Source organism: Belonocnema kinseyi, chromosome 9 (assembly GCF_010883055.1).
Source record: "Belonocnema kinseyi isolate 2016_QV_RU_SX_M_011 chromosome 9, B_treatae_v1, whole genome shotgun sequence".
NCBI lineage: Eukaryota > Metazoa > Arthropoda > Insecta > Hymenoptera > Cynipidae > Belonocnema > Belonocnema kinseyi.
The window spans coordinates 53,772,034-53,784,333 of NC_046665.1; the positions used below are offsets into that span (position 1 = coordinate 53,772,034).

Consider the following 12,300-nt stretch of genomic DNA (forward strand, 5'->3'; position numbering starts at 1 on the left):
ATTATTATGATTAAGGAAAATAAAAAATGAGTCCAGAAAAAATCAGGAATTTTGAAAAAGAATTTCTCGGACAACCTGTCTAATTCCAATAGCAATAACTAGCAAAAACATTTCTGGAAACTAAAAAATAAACACAGTAAGAAGGGGGAGGGGGGGGGGGTTAAAAATATTTTGCTACGCTTTGTTACAGGGAGGAGGAGGGGTTTTGTATAGGGCCTATAATCCGTAACGTAATTTAAGTACGGCCCCTAAGGTTCTAAATTGCAAAACATCATAATCCGGACACATAAAATTTCTGGACTTTCAAAGATTGACATTTTGACCACAATGTTTGAACTGACTCGTCTTCAGCGGAGAACTTGTTAACTTGGCAAACAATGTGAGAAATGTTCGACATCAGCAAAAAAGAAATGGTAAAAATAATTAGTAGAATTGTTTAATTGACTCGGTCGGCAGATTACTGACCTATTCTGTGAATGTCCATCATGACAAGATCAGCAAGAAACTGAGGAGCCTTCTTTTCTCTTTGCATGACAGCAACCAAAGCTGTGGCAATGTCCTCTTTGGCCTTGACGCCAATCACTGGTTCTAATTTTTCGCAAAGCGAAGCGTAATCAGTCTTGAGGTACTCCAGGAATTCTTGGTAAACCTGGACCGGTAAAATGTCAACCGATTGGAAGCGGCATTTTACTCTAAGAGCCGGTGGATCTTTAAGTGGACCCTTTTCGCCGACAACGGTGTACCATTTTTCAGTGAGATATCGAGAGGTCACGTTGTGGACTGGAATGCTCACAGACCCTGCAAATTTCATTTTTTCTTATTAGTATTATCTTATATTAAAAAAAGTTTTCTAGAATCACAAAATAGGCCATAAAGAAATATACTTATAGGTTTATTTGTAGCAATTTTATAAAGCTGTATCAGAAAATAGGGCATAGATAAGCCATACATAGAGCTGAACAGCATCTAGGACGTTTTTAAAGGGGCATTTCTAGCGAGTTTATAGAGCTGGATGATAAAAAAAAGTTATAGATATGCCATAAATACAGCGGGACCAGAGGTAGGATACTTCTAGAGATATTTTTTAGCCGCAGTTTTAATCGAAACGTTAGAATTCGATTGAAATTTTGGCCAAGGGAGAAGAAAACTGCAGACGACCAAAAATAGCCTTGTAGAAGCGTTTTTTTTTATCAAATCAGAAAAAACACCACTTAAAATATTAATATTAATAATATTATTATATTATATTAAACATTATTTTGAATTGATTTCCTTTTATTATATATTTTTAAAGATAAGGATTAGTATTATCCTTTTTTTTTAATTTGAAGTCACGAGATCTCGCATACATTGTTGTCTAAAACAAGAAAAGTATTTTCAGTTCTTTTTTAAGTGTATATGAATATAATTTTCCAAAGAATCTTGAGATAATTTAAAAATATTCTTAAAGATTTCAAATTTGTTGAAACAATATCCCGAAAATTTATAACCAAAATTTTGTGTTTTACAGGATTTTGCAAATTAAAAAAAATCGAGCCAATTTAAAAAGATATTTAAGACTGAAAAGTTTCGAAGAAATGAAAAAATATTTGTTACATTTTCGGCAATATTTTCAAGTTTTTAAAAAAATATATTTTGCACTGACTCGAATTTATTTTAAAATTCGAGACATTAATTTTTTTTTAACGTCCTTAAAATCTGACAAATTTTGTTGGCATTCTTAGGAAACATTAAAAATGTTATTTAAAAATGAATTTTCTAAACTAAAAAAATCATTGAAAGTTTTCCCAGAATTCTTGCAAAAATTTTGTTATTATTTTGAATAATATTTTTAGAAAGATTCTAAATTTCTGATAAATCTTTAAGCTTCTACATATCTTTTGAATTGACTCAAAATTTTCTAACTTAAAAAAATTAATTATTTTCCAAGAGATCTTAGGAAGTTTGTTTATTATCTTTAAATATTTCAAAATCATATATTTTGAAAATTTTTCAAAAATTCTAAATATATTTCAAGGTGATTCGCATGTATCCTTGAATTTATTTACAGTCATGTAAAATAAAAAAATTATCCTCAAATGTAGATTTATGATGATTCAAAAAAAATCCTTGTAACTTTTTAAGAATTTCGAAATGTTTCAAGAGAATACAATTTTTGTCAGATTTCTGGGATAACCTAGAATGATTTTATTTTAAATTATTGATTTTAAGTTTTCTCATTATCTTGAAACCATTCAAAATCCTTAAAAACTTCTAATTTTTATTTCGAAATCTGAAAAAATCTACATTTTTTTTACATTTTTTGAGATCTTTCGAAGTTTTTAATTTTTCTACAAATGTTTTCAAAACTTTGAAAAATTTTCAAGGACTATTAAAGAGAATACATCCTCTTAAAACAATTGAAAATTCTTAAAACCCTTTTTTTTAAATCTTTAAAAATATACATAATTGTTTGGATTTTTTTGAAATATTTTCAAGAATTACATGATTTTCGACTATTTTCAAAACTTCTAAATAGATTTTGAAATAATTTAAAGTCTTCCCTAAATTTTTTTAAATGCTGTAAAAGTGAAAATATTGTCTTACAATCTTTCAGATTCTTTTACGAAATATTTTAAAATCATTGAAAATTTTACCAGAAATATTATTGTCGTCACCAATAATTTGTTCGATACCGGTACTGATTTTCTTTACCATTACCGACAGTTTGTTTAAGTAAACCCACAGTTTACTTCGTAAACTAAGATTTCTAAGTTTTGTCCATAATTTCATTTTAATGATTTGAAAATTGTTGTTTACAAAATTAATGGCAGTATCATCCCTAATCAGGTTTTCTAACATTAAAAAAAATTATTTACGTTTTATTTATTTAAAACAAGTTTAAAACTAATTAATTTTGAACATGTTGGTACTCTCCGAGAACCTAGTCGATCCCTAAAGTTGGTAAGGAAGAAAATCTCTTGATTAGCTATTCGCAAGTCTTTTAGAAATGAGACCTTGATTTTGGAAATTGTTTGGATGAAATTTATGGGTCATAAAGGGGAATAGGCGGAATTCCCTTACCGATCAACACGTTCTTATCCCGCTTCTTCTTCCTGTCTGCCTCTCTATAGAGGTTCACCTGGATGGTGTTGACAGAGGGCAGGTGGTGGAAATCGAAATGCTCGCCCCAAAAGCAGAGATCTGCCTTCAGCTTCGCAGTGGTCCTGGCGTACAATGTACTGTCTAAACACACCTCGCAGAAATATCGCTTTTTGGCGGGCACGCCTTTTGCCTCCAAAAGCCATATTTGCAAAGAATTGTCCGTCCTTCGTGTTTGCTCTGCATCGGGCTGGACCGATTTTCGCAAACTAGAACAGAAATAGGAAGAAAGATTACTTTTGGTGCTGCCTTCAGAGGAAGAACCATTAATCCGTCAAAAGCTAATTTTGACAATCTTTTCACAGCTTAAGTATCAATTGAAGTTCAAAACTCTCTCTGGCTCAAAAAAAAAGTGTCAAATAGTCTCAATGGTGAGTCCAAGGCCTGCCCTCTGGATTATTGAATAAGAAAAATACAGTAGGCTCTCACAAAACGCCTTTTCTCGCCAAGTGCCTCTCCCTTCCATTACCTGTAAATTCTGTAAGCGCTTTAAGCGTAGCATTAGATGCTCATGCGCGAGGCGAGTTTCAAAGAAGCAACCAATGTGTATCAGAAATATTTCCCGCCCAGTCTCAGAAGGATTGTTTATCTAAGCGGGCAATTAGCGAGGATCTCGGTTTTATATTTCAAACTAAATTGACTGTTTCAAAGTCAAAGCTTCTGCAAGTCTAGAATTTTAAACGTTTTTCACGTACCAAAATTATAACCTAACATTAAAATTCATTAAACCATTTTTTTCTAAGATGAAAAAAAAAATTCACCGTCATTTTCACCGTTCAAAATTTGAAAATTTTCAAGTATAATCCTTTAAATCGAAATCTCTTGAAAAAATTGAAGTGTCTTACGGAACGTTAAAAATTAAACGAATCCGAACGAAGAATTGAGATATTAAAACTTTTTTATATTCAAAATTTTCAATATTTTAATTAAATTTAAACCGTTAATAAAATTCAAATTTTAAAATTGTTGATTATACTTTTCGTAATTCAAGCATTTCAATTTGAATTGTAAAATTAAAACACTTGTAAGGGGAAAATTAAAAATTTAGCGTTCAGCCTGAAGATTCAGATTTTTTTATGAAAAAATATGATTTCTATCCAAAAAGCACCCTTATTTTCAATGTTCAAAATTGAAGAATTTTAATTGTTATGAACATTTAAAATTTATTAATTCAAAAAACCTTCAAAATTATACGTTTTTAATTGAAAATTTTTAACTTTCATTAAAGTTGAAGAATACGTAAATTATAATATTGAAAGTAACTCGTTAAAAATTATTAATTTCCAAATTGTGCATCACGATTTTTAAAATAAAATTCGTTTATAGTTTCATTCAGTTTTCTTTCGGTCCATTGTACTCGTTTACATGAAGGGGTAGTAGGGGAGGGTGAGAGTATAGAGAGTAGGTGATGAAAAGTAGAGGATTGAAACTGAAGAAGGGGCTTGGAGTGAGAGGGGGAGTATATGGAGGGGAGGCAGTAGGGAGTGGGTAAGAAGTGAGGGGGATTAGTGGGAAGGGTAATATAAGCAGGGTGGGAAAGGACGAGAGTAAGGAGAAGTATGGGTGGGTAATGAGAACAGGGAATGGTAAAGTAGGAAAGGGGACACAAAGCTATATTAAAAATTCATGTATTTATATTCAAAAATAATAAATATGTTGATACTTTTAAGTTCAATTATCCTAAAAACTTTGAAAATTATATGATTTTTAATTGTGAACTTTCAAACTTAATGAATTCGAACTCAAAGCGTTAGAAATAAAATAACTTTTAGAGTTTCTTAGCCCCGGCATAAACACTTATCGTATCGGTTCAGCGTTCATTCGTCAGATGTACTTAGTAGGTGAAAATATTAAGGAAGGAGTATGAGACTATATAAAGGGCATATATAAAATGAAGTAGATGAAAGGGGTGTAAGGCGTAGTGTCTCATGTGGAGGAGTATATAATAAGGGTGGTGAAAGATGATAAGGACGGCAGGGAAGAGGAATAGGGGAAGGGATGATACGTTGTATTAGAAAATTATGTTTTGAGAAGGTAAGGAGGGCGGTAAAGGAGTGAGAGGGGCAGCCGATGAGAGGAAGTGTGAGGATTAGAGGGGAAGTATGGGTTGGAGGGGTACGGGGAATAGATTGCGGGAATGAGAGGAGATGACGCATGGATAGTAGGTCTAGTAGGCAGAGGTAAAGGAAGGATAAGTATGACAGGAAACATATAGAGAGGAGAGAAATTATATAGGAGGGTATAGATAAAGGGATGCAGAGAGAAGATATATTAAAAAATGATGCGTTTATTTGCTAACCTTTGAAGCCATTGCTCCCGCTCATGGGCAGTTCTGCAGCTAAAATATTTTGGTCCTCCGTTGCTGGGTGTGACCTGAAAACAATGAGGTCGACCAAGAAGACTTGGGTGCAATGGTGTGACCGCGGCAAGGTCCATCGAGGTCACGGCCTGGCCACATAGAAGAGATTCGTGCGACCGACAACCCCGGAGACCAGCACCACGTTGCTTTTGCCTTTCTAGCTTCGTCACGCTTTTCGTCCTCTTCAGAGGGTTCGACCGGAACGACCTCTTCGAGAAGAAGTTCTGCAACAGCAAATATCGTATTCTAAGGTTATTCATGCCACTATAACGGAATCAATTAACGCTTTCTAATGAGGTTCTCCAACGTGTTACAATGTATACGCAATTTCAGTTCTCCTTTCACCAATCATTTTTTACATTTACTTCCATCACTGCCATTTTAATTATCTTCAAATATTTTTAGTATTCTTCTTAAAAGGATATACTAACTTTAACAAGCAGAACGCTATTTAAATTCACATTTAATCAAAATCAAAATAGCGAACATGGAATGGAAAGAATTAAGTGAGATGTTACTTTATATAAACAGGGCTGCTCAATTTACTTGAAAAAAGGAAATGTTACTGATTTAAATAGAAAAAATGACCGAAAGTCATTAATGTCAAACTCGAACTGTCCCTCAATTTCACCAAGAGTGACTAATATGCAATAATAAGAATATGACGTTTTGAATACAAAAGAATTCGATGAAATTTATAAGAATTCCAAGTGAATTTTAAAGAATTCGGGATAGATTCACATGAATTCGTGAGAATTCAGGGGAAAATTTTTTAATCAAGAGAATTCAAAGGAATCAGGATTAACTAATAAAATTAAGGATGAATTCCAAATGAATTAAACTGAATTGAAAAAATCAAAAAGATACTTCATTGACTTCAGTCAAATTTAAGTGCATTTAGAAGAATTTAAAGAAAGAAAGAATTATAAAAAATTCAACAGAATTTACAGAATTGAATTAAATTAATCAAACAAAGTTAAGGGAATTCAGGAGATATCGATGAAATTCATACGAATTCAAAATTAGTTTTAAATCAATTTAGTGAATGGGACAAAATGTTCAAAATGTAAGAAAATCCCATTGAATTAAAATAAATGGGAGTGAAAAAATTTAAATAGTAAAAATTTGATAACATTCATATGGATTCAAGGCAAATTTGTCGTTAGGTTAAATACAAAAATCAAAATAGATCCATTAAATTTAGTGGACTGGAAGGGAATTGCATAAAATGCAGGGAGAATGCAACAGAAATCAAAAGATTTTAAGAAAATTCAGAAATAGGAATGGACCTGAATTCAATATTGGTTATAGTAACAATCAGATAATTCTGAATGCTCACGTGACAAACAATTTGAAATTCCCTAGAATTTATTTTAAGAATTTCGCAATTTATAATATAGTAATAATACTTATATTTCCAAGAAAAAACTGTATTTTTTCTTGATAAAAAAATATAAATTTGTAAGTTATGAATCATCTATCAAAAATCCAAGCAACTTTTGAACTCTTTAGATTCGTTGGTTTCAATTCTAAACATTTTTTGTTAGCAAGTTTTTTCGTTGTATTTTATCATTTTTGTTTAAAATGCTCAAATATCCTCTAATTTAAAAAGTTCTTAATTTTGAAGACAAAAGATTATTCAAAGAATTCATTTGGGATAATGAAATAAATAAATAATAAAGCATCAAATTAACGTACAAAGCCAAATTTCAAAGTTTCTAAATCGATAAGCATATTTTTTAAAAAAAATTTTACATAGAAAGTTTTCAAAATAACTTGTTTTTCATTCAAATTCTAAAATAAAGTCGCAAAAAATACCATTCGTATGAAAGCTTTTAATTTTTGAAATAAGATAAATTATTTTTGAAGTGCCTAATAGTTTTGAATTCGATATTAATAATTGTATATTAATTATGGAATCTTGTATAAATATCAATTTATCTTGCCTTACATTTATTTCCTACTACTTCGTATAATTTTTATTCACATTTTTGAAGCACATTAATTAGAACTTAAATGTAATTCTAATTTCCTAAATCTAAATACTAGAAGCGAACACTTATTTAAATAAAATTATCTCTTATGATTCATCCATGATATAAAACTTATGTTTGGTTGGAGTTTAATCCCGATATTTACAATTTTTTTTTCAATTGTAAAACGAAAAATAATGCTGTTTCATTTATTTTATCATTGAAGATATCTTGCATGTAACTTAACAAAAAAATAAGCGGGACATTTTGATAAAGTTCTAATGAAGACTATACAAAATAATAAGAGTCAATGAAATAAAACCAGACTAGTCGATCTCACAAAGAATTTTACTAACTGAAGCCACTGAATTTGTTGATAAGATAAGATAATAAAATGGCACTTACAGAATGCGCGTAGCAATTACAAAAAAGTTAACTTAGAAATTCACTTAAGCTTTTTCACATTACCCGGTTACCTTTTTATTATTAACTTATTATTATTATATTATTATAAAAAATTTAACATTCAGATGAAAGAAAATAGCATTTAGTCTTGGATCACGAATTTGTCGCTTTATCTTTAAGAGATGACACTCGACTGAACGAGAATCTCAGAATTTTCAAATGCATCGAGTGAAAGGTGTCCGTCGAGATGGCACACAAGACTTTCGTTCAAACGCACACGCGAAAGTGAGTCAAGCTCCAAAGTATTCCGCGACCTTGAAAAAACATTTGTTTTCAAGATATGATAATTTTAAACCCGGAAATAAATTTTGTTTCAAGTCAAAAATAATAATTTTCGGGGCAATCGTACCAAATTCGTATCCAACTTTTTCTCATTTTCAATTGTATTTATCTGCCAAATATAATTATTTCTCATCTACAATGGCTTTCCAATTAAATACATAGATCTAGTTTAGAAAGTGACAATTTTCTCATTTAGATTGCAGTTTCTAACTTGGCCCTTTTATGGCATCAATAAGGATGAAAAATGGCATTATGTGTTGTACTCTCTAAATCTGAATCAGTGAAACGTCACTGATTCAAATAGCTAGAAATGGGTGACTAAAAATCAGTGATAGGTTACTTATTCATTCAGTGAAATATCCACTTTTAAGGGTTGGCAGCACTGCACCATGTCAATTAAGCAATCCTAATAAAATAATATTTTAGTACATTCAATCAAAGAATCATAGTAAAAGCACAAGACCCATCAATATGATCAAATATTAAAAAGGTAAAAAGTTCCGATACTTTTAAATGACAAACAACCTCACATATTTCTTTAATTTCAAGATTGAACTGTCATGTATAAACCCGTTAAGTTAGTATTTCCTATATGACTAAGAGTATCCCACAGTTAATTCAGCAGACTTACAGCCCGAAAATTGAAAAATTGATTTAATAAAGGAATTCTTCTTGCTACTTTAGTAAAAGACTAACAACAACGCTTAACTTAAAAATGTAGAGGTTAGGCTTCACACGATTTACTCTGGTGTTACTGAACTGATTAGTACATAAGTCCGAAATCATTGATTAATCAGTGAAATGTCTAACTACTATTTCAATCAGTGAATTTGTCACTGATTCATATTTAGAGAGTAGAAATACCATTTTTTTAAATATATGATACACTTTTCAAATCTAGAAAATATCAAAATTTGAAAAGGGGCAATATAATAAGATGTTGTCTATATAGTCTAAAAATTCATTAAGAATTACCAACATTGATAAATAATTACAAATTAAAAAAAAATGTTGCAAGATGCAATTGTTTTCAAGCGCAGAAAGATTTTTTTTAATTTAGTTAATTACACGTTTTCAAAATACAAACCTAATTCCAGCTAAATTAAAACCGTTTCATTTTAAAGGCTTCAAATTCAAAACTTTTAAATTTTGAAGGCTTTAGCTTCAAAGTCTTATTTTTTTTGATCTCCTAATTTTTAATGGTTTATTTAAAAAAAAAATTTAATTCAATTTTTAAGTGCAATTTCAGAAAAGGTTTTGAAACTGACTAATTTTTATATAAGTTAGTATTAAATGGAATAATTTTAAATGAATAAAACCTACATTTAAAAAAGGTTAATCAATTTTCAAACTCAAACATTAAAAATTGTATCTTTAAATTTAAAACATATTCAATTTCAACTCTTCCCAGACAAAATCCTTCATGGTTAAATAATTGAACATTTAAAACGTTCAAAATTATATAATATTAGATTGAAGCTTCCTAAAATATCGGATTGCAACTAATTTCAAATTAAAATATTTATAATATTTTACGTAAAATTTAATGAATAACAGTTTCTAATTTAAATTTATGAACTTTAAAATATAAATTCTTCATAACTAACTCCTTTTTATTTCAAGATCTTTACAATTATACATTTTAATAGCTATAATATTACAACGTATATTTGTAATACTTTAATCTTAAATAATGTTTGGAATCTTTTAATTTTCAACAGTTTATACTTTCAACTGTTCAGTCTTACATGTCTATAATTAGAATTACTAAAATTACTGAAATTTTAATTTTAAATCAAAGATAATTTTAATTAAATCTGATTGGTAGATTGTCAAATTGTTGAGGATTCGAATTCCAATTTATTTAATTTTACGGATTCTTTCAATTGATATTATTCAAAGTAGAAGACATACGATTTTAAATTGGTACTGAATTTTTACCAAAAAACGGTTTTTTAGTTAAAAAATCAGATTTTGTGGCTGTATGAGAAATTTTACATGTGACAATTTTTTTAGTTCTATTTGACCTACTATGTCTACTTTGTCTATTCACAAGTATATTACGTTTTTTTAACAGAATTAGCGGCTTCGTATAAACAAGTGGTCCTCAGGTATTAATGGTGGTAGCAAATAACAACAAGATGAGCGTTTTAGAAAGAAATTACTACAAATTGTCTATTAATTATTTACTAATCCAAGTCAAAATGGTTATGGTGTTCAGTTGTGAAAAAAATTCCTCTCTAACTTCGCTGGAATCGAACCCCGGTCTACAAATCTACCGCATTAGTAAGTTAGAGCGTCAAGCCGGCAATTTGTAGACCTGGATTGAAATCCCAGTGGAGCTAGAGAGGAATTTTGTCACAGCTAAAGACTGTAACCATTTTGGTTCAAACTATTAGATGAACACCGTCATGACAACGGCAAAAAACTATTTCACTACGCTAGTCGAGTAACATCAAAACTCAATTAAGATTCTTTAATTATTTGAGATGAAGATTATATTTACCCTAGTAGTAAAATAATTAAGAATGGCGCTAACGACCCTCTCGTCCTCGCTTTCTTCCATTTCCTTGATGCACATTTTCTTCTTCCTCATAAAGAGGAAGGGACCCGAATCAGCCACGACAACGCATTTAACGACATAAAATAAAACTTATCATATCAATTTGATATTCAAGCAATAAGTAAATTATCAACTCAGTCACGCAAACCCACGCTCTAATTTCGTGAGAAACGAGCAAATTACTCGTTTCCTGCTCACTCGTTCAGAGACAACAACAAACTGCACTGATGATAAAAGACACTTATCTCCTGGTATCTAACAGGGAGGATTAAATGTTCCTAAATTCCATCCTTCGTCATTTTTGCCTTTATTGATCTAGTATTTAACACTCGTGTCTTCACTTTCACCAACAATAGTTTATTTGCTCTCCCACGATGTTGCGCCTCATTATCAAATACTATCAGTAGATATGCTCCTGAGTGTCACGACCCACGATGACTTGATTTTCAACTAGTGTTTGAGAATCGATAAAATATTTTATACTTTCACATTAGCTAGTTTTATATTTAGAGAACGTCCGTTGATTAGATAAGGATTATTTTTTGCAATTTATGCCCGTTTGGTTGTTACTTAATATAAAAACTATTTTCACTATAAATGAGATCTCAAAATTTCGACGATTTATAGGGATTTCATGAGATTTAAAAAAATGTTACGGGATTCCAGAAGATTTTCAAAGATTTTAAAGGATATTAATAGTTCTAAAGGATTTCCTATGATTTCAAATCATTTCAGAAAATTTCAAAGGATTTTCAAACGTTATAAACGATTTGAAGGGATTTCGAGGTATCTGAATTGCTGTTTAAAGATTTCAAGCTATTTAAACATATTTAATGGGATTTCGAGATTTACCGGAGTTTTTTTATTTGAAAGGTTTCAAAAGACTTGCAAAGTTTTCCAGGAATCTCAAGGGATTTTAAGACATTTAAAAGGCTTTCGATTATTTTGTTGCATTTCAAAAATATTTTAAGGGATTTCACCAGGCGCCGAAAGATTTCGACGGATATTTAGGGATTTTAAGGATTTAAGAAAGATTTCCGCGTATTTCAAAGAAATTTAAAGATTTTCAATGGATTTTAAGAGATGTCAAGATATATCAAAGTATTTTCTCAAATTTGGATGGAGGTCAAGGATTTTAATGAATTTTATAAATTAAGAACGATTTCCAGATTTTAAGAGATTTAAGGGGGTTTCAATGATTATTTCAAAAGATTGAAGAGAATTTCTAAGGATTCCCGAATATTATAAAATATCTTCAGGGATTTTGAGGAATTTAAACGGCTTTTTAAAGATTTTAATTGATATAAAAATATTTTAAGGTACTACACGAGAATTATTTCCGCGGATTACACATTATTTTAAGGAATTTTAAGATTTTTCAAAATATTTCCAAAGAAGTCAGGCAATTTCAAAAGATTTGAAAACTTTGCAAAACATTTAGGGGTATTTTAAAGAATTTCTGAAAATTGTAAAATATTAAGAAGGATTTCGATTTTCTGGGGAACCCCCCCCCCCCC

At 30.3% G+C, this 12,300-nt stretch overlaps 1 protein-coding gene across 2 annotated transcripts in view; it reads right to left on the reverse strand.

Moving 5' to 3' along the window:
* The window catches only part of LOC117179372 (probable Ras GTPase-activating protein), a 156,192-nt gene that overhangs the window by 22,555 nt on the left and 121,337 nt on the right, over positions 1-12,300 (reverse strand). For both annotated transcript variants that reach the window (XM_033371092.1, XM_033371091.1), the window contains exons 3-5: positions 5,441-5,724; positions 3,064-3,350; positions 466-798 (exon numbers count right to left, since the gene is read on the reverse strand). In XM_033371092.1, coding sequence (XP_033226983.1) covers positions 466-798; positions 3,064-3,350; positions 5,441-5,724 — 904 coding nt within the window. The remainder of the gene's footprint in view (positions 1-465; positions 799-3,063; positions 3,351-5,440; positions 5,725-12,300) is intronic.